General features: G+C 46.9%; 1 protein-coding gene across 7 annotated transcripts in view; it reads left to right on the top strand.

The window, feature by feature from the left end:
* LOC137333486 (protein MTSS 2-like) overlaps positions 1-15,960 on the top strand; it is a 175,412-nt gene that overhangs the window by 51,022 nt on the left and 108,430 nt on the right. For all 7 annotated transcript variants that reach the window (XM_067997652.1, XM_067997649.1, XM_067997647.1 and 4 more), the window contains exons 2-3: positions 7,975-8,036; positions 10,486-10,559. In XM_067997652.1, coding sequence (XP_067853753.1) covers positions 7,975-8,036; positions 10,486-10,559 — 136 coding nt within the window. The remainder of the gene's footprint in view (positions 1-7,974; positions 8,037-10,485; positions 10,560-15,960) is intronic.

The following is a 15,960-nucleotide window of genomic DNA, read 5'->3' as shown; positions in this document are numbered from 1 at the left end:
AGCTCTTCTCCTCAGTAGGAAGCCTGTTGCAGACTCTGGTTGGAGAGTTGCTTGAGTGATGTGTGTAACAAGCCTGTCTTTGGCCGACTCATCTTCTCGGCTGGGGCTCTGAGCCAGTGCTCCCGTCTGGCGGTGCTCCGTATTGGCTCCCCCCACCCCTGTTTGGCGAGGCTCTGTATTGACCCCCCCGCCTGGCGGGGCTCTGTATTGGCGGTCAGGATTTGTGATGGCCCAGTGATAAGGAAGGATGATGGTGATGTATGTCCAGGTCAGGATTGTGTGTGACTTGGAGGGGAGCTTGATGTTCTTATGACATTGCTGCTCTGGTCCTATTCGGTGAGAAGGAGGTGCTGTCGCAGTAACTTTGCTGAGTTGCTGCAGTGCATCACGCAGATCATATTGCAGCCACAGTGCGTGGGTGGAGGAGGTGAATATTGAGTCCAGTAATAGGGGCACTGATCAAATGACCGCTCTGTCCTGGATGGTGACGAACTTCTTGAGAAAAATGTTGGCAGCATTTGTAATTGCAGCCAACGTTTTTAATCCTGATGTGTGGCCACTAAGTGGCCTCATCCCTTTAAATTTACCCAAGGGTGAGTATCCCTTTAAGAGCTGCCTGCACACTATTTCTCGACCCCTCCAGTGAGCTCCCAATATTGTCCGTGTGTCCATACTGTGGCCTGGTTGGAGATGTTATTCAGTGATGTACGGTGTGAGAGGTTGGAGCCTCCCTTCCATTATTTAAAGGGGACGCTCCTCGATTTTTCGGTTCAACCTCAGTCCGACGCTCCTGATCTTGGCTCACCCGGTCGCACGCAAAGGGGTGAGCAGGTTGGGAGGCCTCCTTGTGGGTCTGGTCAAAATTGCAACTCACAAGTCCAGGGCGCTTAGGATGGGCTGGGGGTGCAGGGGGATGGTCGCTCCCACTTGCCTGCCTCTTTGCCGCGGCCTTACGTGCACCCAGGTGGCCCTGGAGAGGGGGGGAAGGGTCACACGGTGCCCGCCAGTACATTCAAGGCCTTCCCCGACTGGTGGGCACCGTATCATGCGCACAATTCTCCTAGCGTCCTGGTCAAATTCTTACTTCGACCAAAGCAGATTAACTAGTTGTTCATCCTACTCTTGTTTGTGGGATCTTGCTGTGCGCACACTGGCTGCCACGTTTCCCTACCTTACAAACATGACGACACTTCAAAAGTACTTCATTGGCTGCGAAGCGCTTTGGGACATACTGAGGTCGTGAAAGGCGCTATAGAAATGCAGGTCCTTTCTTTAACTCCCTTTTAATATAAAGTCCTACAGCTCCTGGGCATTTTCCAAGATGAACAGTTCCTTTCACTGAAGCCGGACAGTGGCTTTCAGTTGCCGTGACAGCCCGAGGACGTGATTGCCAAGCCTTCAGTCCATTAGATCAATAAATCTCTGCTGTGCGTGAGTCTATCTATCGGAGTGAAACGTGCTGTTTGTCGTGTTTGATGAAAGGACTCCTTGTGGAGTTGTGGCTGTGTCCTGGCACCGCTCCTCAGCTCTGCCCCTTCTCAGACTCTCACTGTATCTTTCAACTCTTTCCTCTTCTTTCAACGCCAGTTATTTCGTGCATGCTATGGGAGATTTTTTTTATTCCTTTCTCTCCCCTTCCCCTCTTTTGCTAAAAGTTGGGGTTCTCGGCTGCTGGGTTTCCCTCCTCTACCTCATCCCTGTGCCATTAGCAATGCATTTGGTGAGTTTCAGTAGGCTATTCGACTACAAGGGGCAGCTGGGCCAACCCTGTCCTCAGGTGACATCCACCCACGCCCACTTCCCGGCAGGAGTCGCTGTCCGGTGATCGAGATTGGCTGATTATTCCCCAGCCAGCCTAGAAGCGCTGAGGCAAATTACAGTGATCTAACTGCCAACCCCTTCAAGACCGGGTAACCAATCCGGGGAACTTCCTGGTCTGAATGGCTCAGCTAGTTCCTACCCCTGATAAGGATTTGAAACCTTTCCATTCTAGGCAGCATTCTGGTGCTCAGCATTAGGGCTTGGTGCTGAGGAGAGGGAGAAACGTGGGAGCCAATTTGCGCACAGCAAGATCCCACAAACAGCAAACTGATAATGACTAGGTATTCTGTCTTAGTGATGTTGGTTAAGGGATAAATATTGGCCAGAACTCCCCTGACAAGAGGATGTTTAGTGAGCAAGAAAGACTTGCATTTATACAGCACCTTTCACCACCTCAGGATGTCCAAATTTGCTTTACAGCCATTGAAGTAATTTTGAAGTGTAGTCACTGTTGTAATGTAGGAAACGCAGAAGCCAATTTGCGCACAGCAAGATCCCACAAACAGCAATGTGAAAATGACCAGATAATCTGTTTTAGTGATGATGGTTAAGGAATAAATATTGGATAGGACTCCCCTGTTCTTTCTCGACTCATACCATGGGATCTTTTACATCCACCTGAGAGGGCAGACGGGGCCTCGGTTTAACGCCTCATTCAAAAGATGACGCTTCTGACAGTGCAGCACTCCCTCAGTACTGCACTGGGGGTATCAGTCTAGATTATGTGTTCAAGTCTCTCGAGTGGGGCTCGAACCCACAGCCTTCTGACTCAGAGACCACTGAGCTAGAGCTGACACCCGAGGGGTAGGTTTGATCCTGGCTCTGTTCAGTCGGTGACCCATGACTAATGGCTACAGAGAGATGGGGGTGGGGGCTGGTAGGTAATCAAAGGTGGCCAGACGGCAGGCCTCCCACCCGCCCTCTCGGCAATGGAAGACCAGACGATTTAATACTTGAAGAGAAAATAAGAAGAAATTTCCCCGTGGTCCATTTGGCCTCCCTGTGCCACTCTCGCTGCAGTGAACAGGCCGGCACACCATCAGCTCTCAGGCCTCTACCCATTCCACTTTATAGAAACAAAAATGGCCTAAAGGAGGTGCATGAAGCAATCTGAAGGTTCTCACGGTCCCCCGCGTTCCCACATTCTTCCACAACGTATTCTTACTCTCCCGCATCCAGATTTCCCTCTTTGTTTATGGAGGCCCTGACTCTTTGTTGTGGTACAGCTCCACAGGCACTCGCAAAGCAACTTCCAATACCGTAAGCCCAGACAGTGACTGTCAGCAGACTCTTTTGTCAGGGCGGGCATCACCTTCAATCCCAATCCCGTTTTCAGTCGATGCCCACACACACATGTAATTTCCAGAGGAATGACAATGGCTGATTTTCCCCTCTCTAACCCAGAGACCATCTGTAGCCCCCCTATTATAGGTGTCAGTCGTGGATCAGTGATAGCCTCTTGAGCCAGAAAGTCATGAGTTCAAGTCCCATTCCAGAGACTTGAGCACATAACCTAGAATGGCACTCCCAGTGCAGTACTGAGGGAGTGCTACACTGTCGGAGATGCCATCTTTTGGATGAGATGTTAAACCGAGGCCCCGTCTGCCCTCTCTGGACGTAAAAGATCCCATGGCACTATTCGAAGAAGAGCAAGGGGAGTTCACACTGTTGTCCTGGCCAACATTTATCACTCAACCAACATCACTAAAAAAAACAGATGATCTGGTCATTTATCACATTGCTGTTTGTGGGATCTTGCTGTGTGCAAAGTGGCTGCTGCATTTCCTACATTACAACAGTGACTACACTTCAAAAGTAATTAATTGCCTGTAAAGCACTTTGGGACGTCCTGAGATCGTGAAAGATGCCATATAAATGCAAGTTCGTTCTTTTCCTTTTACCCTGGGTGAGATACAGCAAACTCAGCACAGACTGAATTAAAGCAGGGACCTTCCTGGTTTGTATGACCCCAGTACCACACCCGGTCGGTGCATTTACCCAACCAGCTATCAGGAGAGATCACAAAATGTTCCTTATTCGAAACTGCAAAGTCTTCAGTCTCTAAAAAGGAGTGACATGTCTTAACATTATGCTTTATAAAGTAAATACAGGTTTCCTCCTTTAAGTTGCCCAGACGGTAATAACGTGTTTACGAAGTTATTAATTAGTGTGAGTTGGGTAACTCTAAGTCAATGGGGTATTGTCCTTTACGGAGCACGCCGGACAGGCCCAGGCCCACAAACTGCTTGTTCCAAAAATTCAAGTGTTGCCGAGGAATGTTCAGCTCCAGCAGACTCACTTCTGTCTGCAGATATAGGAGTAATAATGGCAGGTGGGCACAGAACAACCACCAACACCAACACTAAATACCCACACTACCACCACCGACCGCTTAACAGCTCAGTCAATGCTGCAGATTCCTTTCTGAAGATTTTATTTGCTCAGCGAGTTTCAGTATTTTTACAACATGCCAGCTCGGGGTGAAGATGGTGTTGGGAGTTAGATGATTAGTGGTGATTGGATACTGTCACTGGTGGTTGGTATGAACGTTAGACATTGGTATTGGTGGTATGGTGTTTGTTTGGTATTGGGTATTGGTGGTTGGTATTGGTATGGTGTTTGTTTGGTATTGGGTATTGGTGGTTGGTATTGGTGGTATGGTGTTTGTTTGGTATTGGGTATTGGTGGTTGGTATTGGTATGGTGTTTGTTTGGTATTGGGTATTGGTGGTTGGTATTGGTGGTATGGTGTTTGTTTGGTATTGGGTATTGGTGGTTGGTATTGGCGGTATGGTGTTTGTTTGGTATTGGGTATTGGTGGTTGGTATTGGCGGTATGGTGTTTGTTTGGTATTGGGTATTGGTGGTTGGTATTGGCGGTATGGTGTTTGTTTGGGATTGGGTGTTGGTGGTTGGTGTTGAAGTTAGGCGGTTGGTGGTGGTAGTGTGGGTATTTAGTATTGGGTGTTGGTTGTTCTATGCCCACCTGCCAATATTATTACACCTATATCTGCAGACAGAAGTGAGTGTGGCAAATACAAAGCAGTTATGTCTAGTTTTGGACTAGTAGATATCCCTTTAAATCAGGCACCCTACGTGAAAGTTTTAAAAAAATGTTACATGCAGCCTCAGTCTATATTGTTACAATGTTGCAATGAGCCTGGTCATTGTCTGCCTGGTAACAGGCTTGAGAGGAAGTCGAACACCATAATTCTCAAATATATACAGATTTCATGATTGCTCCAGTTACATATGAACCATAGAATGATACAGCACAGAAAGAGGCCATTCGGTCAATTGTGCCTCTGCTGGCTCTTTGAAAGAGCTATCCGATTAGTCCCACTCCCCTGCTCTTTCCCCGTTGCCCTGCAAATTTCTCCTTTTCAAGTATTTATCCAATTCCCTTTTGAAAGTTACAATTGAATCTGCTTCCACCACCCTTTCAGGCAGTGCATTCCAGATCACAACAGCTCGCTGCGTAAAAAAATTCTCCTCATCTTCCCCTAGGTTTTTTGCCAAGTATCTTGAATCTGTGTCCTCTGGTTACCGACCCTCCTGCCAGTGGAAACACTTTCTCCTTATTTACTCTGTCAAAACCCCTCGTTATTTTGAACACCTCTATCAAATCTCCTCTTAACCTTCTCTGCCCTAAGGAGAACAATCCCTACTTCTCCAGTCTATCTACATAACTGAAGTCCCTCATCCCTGGAACTATTGTAGTAAATCTTCTCTACACCCTGGCTGAGGCCTTGACATCCTTCCTAAAGTGTGGTGCCCAGAACTGGGCACAATGCTCCAGCTGAGGCCTAACCAGTATTTTATAAAGGTTTGGTATAACTTCCTTGCTTGATGGCAGCCTGTTAAATTTTTTAATGAGGTTATGAATGTCTAACAAGCCTTAGCCACCTGTTGACTATAAAAATACGGCAAAGAGAGAACCGTCCTTCGAGTGGAGTTGAATTGAGCATGGAACGATGGATAGCTAGAACACATAGGAGGAGGGGAGCTGTGTATACAAGAGTTGTTTACAGAGAAACAGGTTGACATTTAGATTCACAGCTTTTTATTGTTTTCCCTAAGAGGAGATGTTTGATAAAATTTCTACTGTAAATATATAAATATTTTATATTGTGATGTATTTGCTTGTTCATTGTTTATTTAATGAATTTGAACGTCAATGGCAGTCTGGTAATGATGGATCTTGTGAAGGCATCGGAAAAATTCCAGTACCTTAAAAATAATCGACACACCAGGGTTGTCTGTTCATTGTCTTGGGTGTGTTATGGAATGTTTTATCAAGATAGGAAGCCCGTTGGGAGTTGGGACTCACCTAAGTCATGAGACACAAAAGATCTAGCAGAAAGAAAGGTGGAAAAGACCGCAAAGTGTAACAGCGGAAGCTGCAGTAGGATTCTTGGGCCACACACAGGTCTGAAGCGAAATTTCAGACAATTGAATCATTTACCGTAGATACAAAATTGCCCAGCACAAGATCTCAGAAAAGTGGTTTGAGTTACGCTTGTTTAAACACATTGAAGAGAGAGTGAGAGAACAAGAGTTGATAAGAAGCACAGAAGAGAAAGAATGACACAATGGCCCCGATATATACCGGGGGCAGGGGAGGTTTAGCGGCCAGGAAACACGGCCCTGCCGAATTTAACGGCAGGACCTCATTTAAATCTTCTGAATCAGTTTCCCAACCACAGCCAGCCAAATTGAGAGGCTTGCTGACTATCAGGCGGTTAGGCCTGAGGCACCAGGCCGCAGCTGGGGAGTGGAAGGAGGGAGGGAGGAAGATGAGTCAGACATTGGGAGGGGGGGGGGGGGGGGGGAACGCAGTTGGACATCGAGTGTCAGACAGCCGGGGGGTGGGTGGGGGGGGTCTCTCTGATCATGGTGGGGCATCCGATCGCAGTGGGGGGAGGGGTTCGGCCGATTGAGTGGTTTACAGGGTAGTTTGGGGGGCCGGGGAGAAGCACTCCTGCTCCTCCTGGCCCACAAGCAGTGCTGGAAAGGCAGGTACCTGTTCCATCCAGCCGTTCTCGCCTCCCTTCAGTTACCGGGTTTCCTGAGGCCCAGGAAACCCGGCCTCCAGGAGATAAATGTGACAGAGATAAAATTTGAGGCAAGCAGCCTCTTTGAAATATTTTAATGATGCACCCGCCTTCAGAGAGCAGGTTAGTCGCCTGGCCCCCCCCCAACCTGCCTCTGTTAAAACTAGAAGTGGGCGTGTTGGAGCAGAGTTGGATTTGGGTTTCCCATTTTAAAATTATCAATCCCGTTCCGCTTGTCCTGGAGTGTTAAAGTTACCCCTAAGGTGTCTTTTTTTAAAAAGAAAACTTTCACATGCAAAGCCTGATTTAAAGGGACAGATACCAGACCAAAACAAGGCAGAACTGCTTCATATTTGTCACAGGGAGCATCCCTCGCTTTGGCAGAGGAAAATTGTATGCAGCGGCTCCGAATCACACCATGACAACAGACTCAATGTTGCTGCACTGATACGAGAAGGCCTGACTAACTGTAGTGCTGGATGGTTTTTTTAGAAGCATCCCAGTCACAGTATGTTCTGCTTTCATTGGTTCTGCACGATGGGGCGATCAACAGCCAGTGTAGCCTGACTGGCATCTTGGCCGGCGAAGCCATATCTACAGACACTGGCACCTGCCTGGCTACGACCGTGGGGAACTGCCTTCACAGGGTCTGGGTCAGCGGTGAGCCACGTGCAGAGCTGCCCTATCTACAGCGACAACATCTGCAGCTATCATGCAGAATAAGGCTGGAATATCCAGTGACAGTACCTGTCAACTAGGGCCTTCAACCCAACTGCACCTCCTGCTACACATGGTGCAGTGCCAACCTATGGGGATGGTACTGTGGAGCAGCAAAAGGGTCCATCTTTTTTTTTTCTCTCTTTTTTCTCTTTCTCTTTCTCTTTTTCTTTCTCTCTCTCTTTCTCTCTCTCTCTCTCTTTTTCTCTTCCTCTTTTTTTTTCTCTCATGCTCGCTCTTGTTATCCCTGATCAGTATTACCATGTTTTTCTTTTAAAGCCTCTATTTAGAGGGTAATATTTAGCTGAAAAGACCTGTTTTTTTTTCAGACAATCAATTCATCTTCTGCTAACAGTGTGTAATTTTGCTCTTTGCTTCCTGTAGGGATCGTACCCAATCTGGGAGGACTTCAATGCCAAGGCTGCCAAACTCCACTCCCAGCTCAGGTAAAGTGGACAAGGGGTCAAGTGAAATCTTGACCCCCAAAGAGAATAGGGAAGAAGTAATCCACACAGCCTGAGCCAAGCTCCACTGAGGGCCATTACATTTAAACACGCATTTGCCTTAAGTGAGAACTCAGTGCCCTAAACCCTGTCCTTTCATTCCCTTGAAAGAATTCTCTTTCATTTTCTGAAGGAATTAAGCACTTACACAACATAATGAAGCCATATATTACCACAGACTGTCACCTTGTGGTCATGTAATCCCAGCCTAGTGTTCACTGTGGTTTGAATAACCTTATCATTTAATATCCCAGTTACAAAATAATTCCTTTTATACACTCCTGAGAATCACTGTGAACCCATCACATCACGAGACTCTCATGGCCTTAACTCCGCCTCATTTTGACTGTTCCTTGACCTCTCGTTGGTTTTAGCTTATTGTATATATAGGAGCGGCCAACTGGGCCGCAAACCTGCTCTGTCATTTTATTAGCTATTAATAATTTGTCAATTGTTAAATATTCCTCAATACTTACCTTTCTTCTACAAGGAAGTGTTTATCTCCTTTTTAAACACCTCAATCGATTCAGCATCTGTGGCCCTATGACTGAGAGTGACTTTTACATGGTTTTTGTCCTGTTAATTTTCTCCTTGTTATCCTGAAGTTGTTGACTTGCTGGGGTCCAATCTCATGGGCCCAGTGGCCATTCTTCATGTGGGAGCCTGCACCAGAGTTGCCAACTCTGGTTGGACAAATTCCTGGAGGCTTCATCACATGATCTCCTGCCTCCAACCACGTCCCCACACTCGTTATTGGTCACCGACATGCATGATGCTGTGCCAATCGGAAAGTGAACAGACTCTTCATTACACAATTGGATGATTCTTGACTGTCAATCAAACAATCTTTTTTCCCATGTCCAATACTTTTATAATGAATAAACAAAGGTTTTCAAAGAAATTTTTTGAAAAAATACAATTTTTTTTAATGCCCCTATGATTTTATTTCCCCCCCCCCTCTCCGAGTTGCTCGCAGCAGTGTCCTGGAGATTAATCTTGAATTCCTGCAGATTAGTCCAGAATTCCTGGAGATTCCAGGGCAATCCTGGAGGGTTGGCAACCCCAGCCCACACACATGTGCCACTAAGTGTTGATGAGCTATTCAGTCATGGGGATCATAGATGCTTGCTTAGGGGAAGGTGGGGGTGGAACTCCCCCAGTGTTAATACTGAGCAGCTCAGTGTAGCCCCAGTCTGAGCTGATAGCCTTGACATCACTTGGGGTAGCCTTCTTGCCTGAACTTGTCAGCCGACAGCTTGCTAGTCTGCCTTCGATGCAGCTGCATCAGGAAGTCGCTAGTCAGTTGCCAGGTGTGCGGATGATTTCACTCCGCTGACTTAGCTGCAAGAGGCGCAGCCAAGTGGGCCTCTGGCCAGCAAGTCCCGACACAAAGCCCACCCCAAGTGAGGCAAATGCAATTGTATGGATCTGCTGATTTGAAAGCACGTGTGCAGTGCCACTGAACCAGAACTGTCCATCTGAAGTGTTGAAGCTGGCCTCACATGCAATCCTGCTCCCCCAATCTTTTCTGCAAGTTGGTGTCTTTGATGGGGAGGGCAGTGGTGGCGCCAGTGGGAAGGGTCCGGGGCCTTCAGCCTCTCCCCAATCATTTTGAGGTCGGACAACGTGGCTTTGGAGGGCCACCACCATTTTGCTCCCCTCTTCGGCCTCCAGGTTCTACCTGTGAGTCTGTGTGGTTCCCAGCTCGGCCTGTGGACTGGGCAAATCGGCATTCCCCGGTTCCCAGCTCGGCCTGTGGACTGGGCAAATCGGCATTCCCCGGTTCCCAGCTCGGCCTGTGGACTGGGCAAATCGGCATTCCCCGGTTCCCAGCTCGGCCTGTGGACTGGGCAAATCGGCATTCCCCGGTTCCCAGCTCGGCCTGTGGACTGGGCAAATCGGCATTCCCCACTTCCCAGCTCGGCCTGTGGACTGGGTAAATCGGCATTCCCCACTTCCCAGCTCGGCCTGTGGACTGGGCAAATCGGCATTCCCCACTTCCCAGCTCGGCCTGTGGACTGGGCAAATCGGCATTCCCCGGTTCCCAGCTCGGCCTGTGGACTGGGTAAATCGGCATTCCCCACTTCCCAGCTCGGCCAGTGGACTGGGTAAATCGGCATTCCCCACTTCCCAGCTCGGCCAGTGGACTGGGTAAATCGGCATTCCCCACTTCCCAGCTCGGCCTGTGGACTGGGCAAATCGGCATTCCCCGGTTCCCAGCTCGGCCTGTGGACTGGGCAAATCGGCATTCCCCGGTTCCCAGCTCGGTCCCCTACCTGGCTAAATCTCGAGGGAGTGCATCACAGCCCAGCCCAGCCTGATTCAGTCCTCACTTGACTCCCACACCTGTACAGGCTTTCTAATACCGTTCTCGCCTCCCTCTTTGCTACAGGACCACCGTGCTGGCGGCCGCCGCGTTCTTGGATGCCTTCCAAAAAGTGGCAGACATGGCGACAAACACACGAGGTAGGAAACGCTTGAGTTCTAGTCTGCTCGCCGCGTAAACGGTTGTGAATGTCTCATCTGGGAACGGAGGGCACAGCAAGCTTATTCAGGAAATTTGGTGTCTCGAGTCCCGCTGGGGAAAGTCATTCATCTCCAGAGTTGATCAACCAGCAGGGTTAACGATCAGTCTCTGAATACTTCCCAAACCACAGGGGCTTCTACATCGAATAATGGAGTGAGTTACAGGCTGGAATCTAATCGAGGGGTTCAGATGGTTTATACAGTGGATACCTGGGAGTAATAATGAATCATCAGATTGAATCTGAGGTCTGTGTAGTGATCAGAATACTGAGATTATTTAATATGGAACCTGTTACCTTGGTGTAGCATTACTGTCACTGTAAAGTACACCCGCTTCTGTATTATTGGAAATTTAAAGGGGATTCCCAAACACCTTCGAGAGATGTTGTCCCTTTAATGGTTTGTGAAAGGTAGAGGGGGTGTTACAGGTCGTCCATGTGTGTGGATGCCACATCATAGCGAGGCAGAGCTTCACAGCAGCGTGTTACTGGTAGATTGAGTATGTCTAGTTCTGTAATGGACACTATTATTTAGTCCACTACCCAACTGATGATAATTGTAAACAATTTTACAACACCAAGTTATAGTCCAGCAATTTTATTTTAAATTCACAAGCTTTCGGAGGCTTCCTCCTTCGTCAGGTAAATGTTTACCTGACGAAGGAGGAAGCCTCCGAAAGCTTGTGAATTTAAAATAAAATTGCTGGACTATAACTTGGTGTTGTAAAATTGTTTACAATTGTCAACCCCAGTCCATCACCGGCATCTCCACATCACAACTGATGATAAGCTGAGGTACTTGTCATTTCAATCTCACCTGGACTGCTCTCTGCTGACCAGGACAGTGCATGTTTGTGTTCAAGCCTAAAGAGGGATAATTTAAAAACTGGTCGAATTCCACAAACGTTCTGATCTCTTGGGTGATGGATACCTACTGCAGAAATATGCACAGGACCTTGCAAAACTTCAATACATTTTGGTAGACTGCATATTGATAGGACCAGGGCTTTCCTTGCTTTGAGTTGAATTGAGCAGACAAGATGGGTCAGTGGGTGTGTAGTCTCTGATGGCAGAAGGGAGCGGCTTGGTTTGGTGTTGACCCTAAGCTTCTTTTCAGGTTGGGAGGGAGAGATTGAAATGGAGTGGACCTTCTGAGGGGGGGTGGGGCGGGGTGGAGGCTGCGAGTGGAAACCTCCTTGAATTCTGGGTTCCATATGGTTGTATACAGCTGGACCAGAAGAATGTAGGAGTGGGACAGAGGATTCATCGGTACAGGTTATGGCATGGAGATCTAACGTCAGTGCACGTTGGGATCTCGGAGGGCCTGGCCAGTCACATCGGTTACCAAGAACGTGTTGAGAATTCAAGAATTGCTGTCTGACTTGGGAAGAAATTAAATCTGGTTTTATGGGTGCCATGCCTCTCAATGAGAGTATCACACACAGATATCATAAAAGAAAGAAAAGAAGGAACTTGCATTTCTACAGTGCCTTTCATGTCCTCAGGATGTCCCAAAGGGCATCACAGCCAATGAAATACTTTTGTGGAGTAGGCACTGTTGTTATGTGGGTTAACGCAGCAGCCAAAACATGCACAGCAAATGAGATAAATGATCAGCAAATATGTTTTTGGTAGTGTTGGTTGAGGGATAAATATTGGCCAGGACACCAGGAGAATTCCTCTGCTCTTCTTCATAATAGTGCCATGGAATCTTCTACATCTAACAAAATCTGAGCAACCCCTCAGAAGATCAGCTAATGTGTATATGTGGAAAAAAAACAGAAACTTATGGATCCTTTTAGAGTCATTTGTGTTCTGTGGCGATATCTCCAAAGCATTGAACTTGTACACGATCTTAGTTAGGCTGCTGTTGGAGTTCCGTGTACAGTTGATATTAAAAACAATGGAGAAGGTGCAGTGTAGACATCACTCGGATTTTACCAGAGATGAGGGGCTGCAGTTATGAGGAGAGGCTTGAGAAATTAGGGTTCTTTTCAATAGTGGTTGAGGGGTGACCTGACCGAGGCCTTCAAGATTATGACTGGTTATGATAAGGTGAATAATGATAGATTGTTTCCACTGGTTAGTTAGACAGCAGCGAGAGAGCACAAATTTAAGATAATTACAAAAGAAATTTAATAGGAGGAAAGGTTAGAAAACATTTATTTACACAGAGAGTGGTTAGAATGTGGAATTATCTGCCACAAGTGGTGTCCATAAATTCTTCCAGAAAGGAGTTGCTTGAAAAAGAGGAATATTAAATGGGGAGTTGGGAGCAAACAGGGGAGTGAGATTAAACCATGTGGCTCAAAGAAGAAAGAAATAAGAACAAACAAACTTGCATTTACAAAGTGTCTTTCACGACCTCAGGACCTCAAGCTCTTTACAGCCCATTAAGTACTTTTAAAGTGTAGTCACTGATGTAATTAAATGCAGCAGCCAATTTGCGCACAGCAAGATCCCACAAACTGCAATGTGATAATGACCAGATAATTTGATTTTTTATTTAGCAATGTTGGTTGAGGGATAAATATTGGCCAGGATACCGGGGAGAACTCCCCTGCTCTTCTTCGAATAGTGCCATGGGGTTTAAAGTCTCATCCAAAAGACGGCACCTTCCAACAACACAGCTACTCCCTCAGTACTGCACATGAGTGTCAGCCTGGATTATGTGCTCAATTCTCGAGAGTGGAGCATGAACCCACCACCTTCTGACTCAGATATGAGAGGCTACCACTGGGCCATGGCTGACAAACACCAGATCATACTTGGTTGGTCAGGTGGTGCGTTTCTGCACTGGGACATTGTATAATTCTGAAGTGTTGGTCAGCAAATCTTCTGTTGAAATCGCTCCAAATCCAACGGAAATCTCCACCCTCTTTTATCTTCAGCTGCTATTTTTTCCACATTCTTGGCCTCTGCCAAGGGTGTGTCTGAAATCAGTGCCAGATGTGTGTGATTATTGTCGCACTGTTTACACTGCACAAAGCCATAAAAGCAACAGTCCATGAGAAAGTAGGTCAAGCTGTTTGAAAGGCAACTGCACCAAGCTTCTGTTGTTCTCTAGATGTATGCGTGAATCGGGTGCTTAATGCATGACTCTTAGCAACCGCATCAAGAGATCTGCATTGGTCAATTTACTCTAGGCTGAATTGGCAGGTAGTTACACTTGTAAAATACAGATCATTTTGGATGACTTGCTTTCTCTTCCTTGGTGTTTACCTTCAAGTGACAACAGAGCCTGACTATTGTTATGTGACGGCAGATTACATTGTGAATATTTTTTTCTCCTATTCTCCTGGAGGTGCTGACCCTTGTTGGGATGCAGTTCCACAGACATCGGTAGATCCTCTGCTCCAATTTGCCACGTGCGAGCTGCACAGTGACTGCTGGTGGGTTATTTGACCCTTGGGGATACCATGGCTGAGCTGGATCTTGCCCTTAACCCAATGTCCACACGCACCCACTGACCTACAAAGGTCACTGGACTGCAATCGGGAGCAGGAATCTTGGCTGATTTTTTTTTTTCCCTGTTTCTGTATTGGTCTATCTCCATTCATAGGTAATTTTACAACACCAAGTTATAGTCCAGCAATTTTATTTTAAATTCACAAGCTTTCGGAGATTTTCTCCTTCCTCAGGCAAATGTTTGCCTGAGGAAGGAGAAAATCTCCGAAAGCTTGTGAATTTAAAATAAAATTGCTGGACTATAACTTGGTGTTGTAAAATTGTTTACAATTGTCAACCCCAGTCCATCACCGGCATCTCCACATCCATTCATAGGAACAGGAGGAGGTCATTTAAGCCCCTTGAGCCTGCTCCGCATTTAATTAGATCACGGCTCACCATTGTACCTCAACTCCATTTATCCTCCTTTGCTCCATAATCCCTTGATAACTTGACCTAACAAAAATCTATCGATCTCCGTCATGAAAGCTCCAATTGTCCCAGCATCCACAGCCTTTTGGGGGAGAGAATTCCAGATTTCGACCACTTTTCGTGTGGAAAAAGTGCTTCCTGATTTCCCTCCTAAATGGCCTAACTCTAATTTGAAAGGGGGCTGGATTACGAAAGGAAGAAAGTTATGTTTGAGTTGTACAGAGCCTTGGTCAGACCCCATCTGGATACTGCGTTCAGTTTTGGGCACTGCACCTCAGGAAAGATATATTGGCCTTGGAGAGGGTTCAGCGCAGATTCACCAGAATGATACACAGGCTTGGAGGGTTAAATTATGAGGGCAGGTTGCATAAACTTGGCTTGTATTCCCTTGGGTGTAGAAGATTGAGTGGTGATCTGATTGAGGTGTTTAAAATGTTAAAATGGATTTGATAGGGTAGATACAGAGAAACTATTTGCTCTGGTGGGTAAATCAAAAATGAGGTTACCTGACTCTGGAACTTGCCAATGTTTGCTCTCGCTGGAGAGTGAGAGGAAGCAAGAGGCAGCGATGGAGGCTGTGCTATCCCAGCATTCCTAGTGACGGAGAAAGCCCTCTATTAACGCCTTAGTGAAAGAAAGCAAGAAAAAGAGTGGGAATTACTGACATCGCTCACATGCGTGCTGGAGAGAGCAATCGGTGAGTGGGAGGGCGGGAGCTTGCGATTTCCCAGACTACAGGAGAGTTAGTAGGAATGTGAGACATCAGGTCAGTGCCCTCGATCTGACCATCGAGACTCCATCTGGGGAGCAATAGGAGGGAGGCACTAATGCAACACAATGCTCCACTGAGCCAGCTGAAGCTGTGAATTACTCCAGAGAGATTGTGAAGCACAGCCAGCCTATCCAGTTGGGGAAATGATCACCGACAAATGATAAAAGTTAACTGCGCTCACATTGGACGTCTGTAAGCGAGTCGGGGGGATTGGAGTAAAGCTCCGCCTCCTGCCCAACACTAAGCCTCAGTTAACACAGTGACACAATTTCTGCACTGTATGTGGATTAGTCTGAGCATCCAGGTCAGTCAGGAGAGATCTGGGAATTAAAGGAAGCAGTATGTTTTGCAATCTCAACAAAAAAAGTCATCATTCAGCCAAAAGGCACCTCTAAATATTGTTACTTAAACAAGAACTTGCATTTATACAGTGTCTGTCAACACCTCAGGATTTCCCAAAGCGCTTTACAGGCAATGAAATATTTTTGAAGTGTAGTCACTGTTGTAATGTAGGAAAGCCAAATTACACACAGCAAGCTCCCATAAAAAGCAATGAAATAAATGACCAGATAATCTGTTTTTTCCACGTGATAGTGGTTGAGGAATAAATGTTCGCCAGGACACCAAGTGTACTCCCCTGGTTGTCTTTGAATAATGCCGATGGATCTTTTCCGTCCACAGGTGGGGGCAG

Source organism: Heptranchias perlo, chromosome 16, assembly GCF_035084215.1.
Source record: "Heptranchias perlo isolate sHepPer1 chromosome 16, sHepPer1.hap1, whole genome shotgun sequence".
Classification (NCBI taxonomy): domain Eukaryota; kingdom Metazoa; phylum Chordata; class Chondrichthyes; order Hexanchiformes; family Hexanchidae; genus Heptranchias; species Heptranchias perlo.
Note: the sequence above shows the minus strand (reverse complement) of the source record. Positions and strands in the feature narration are given on the sequence as shown.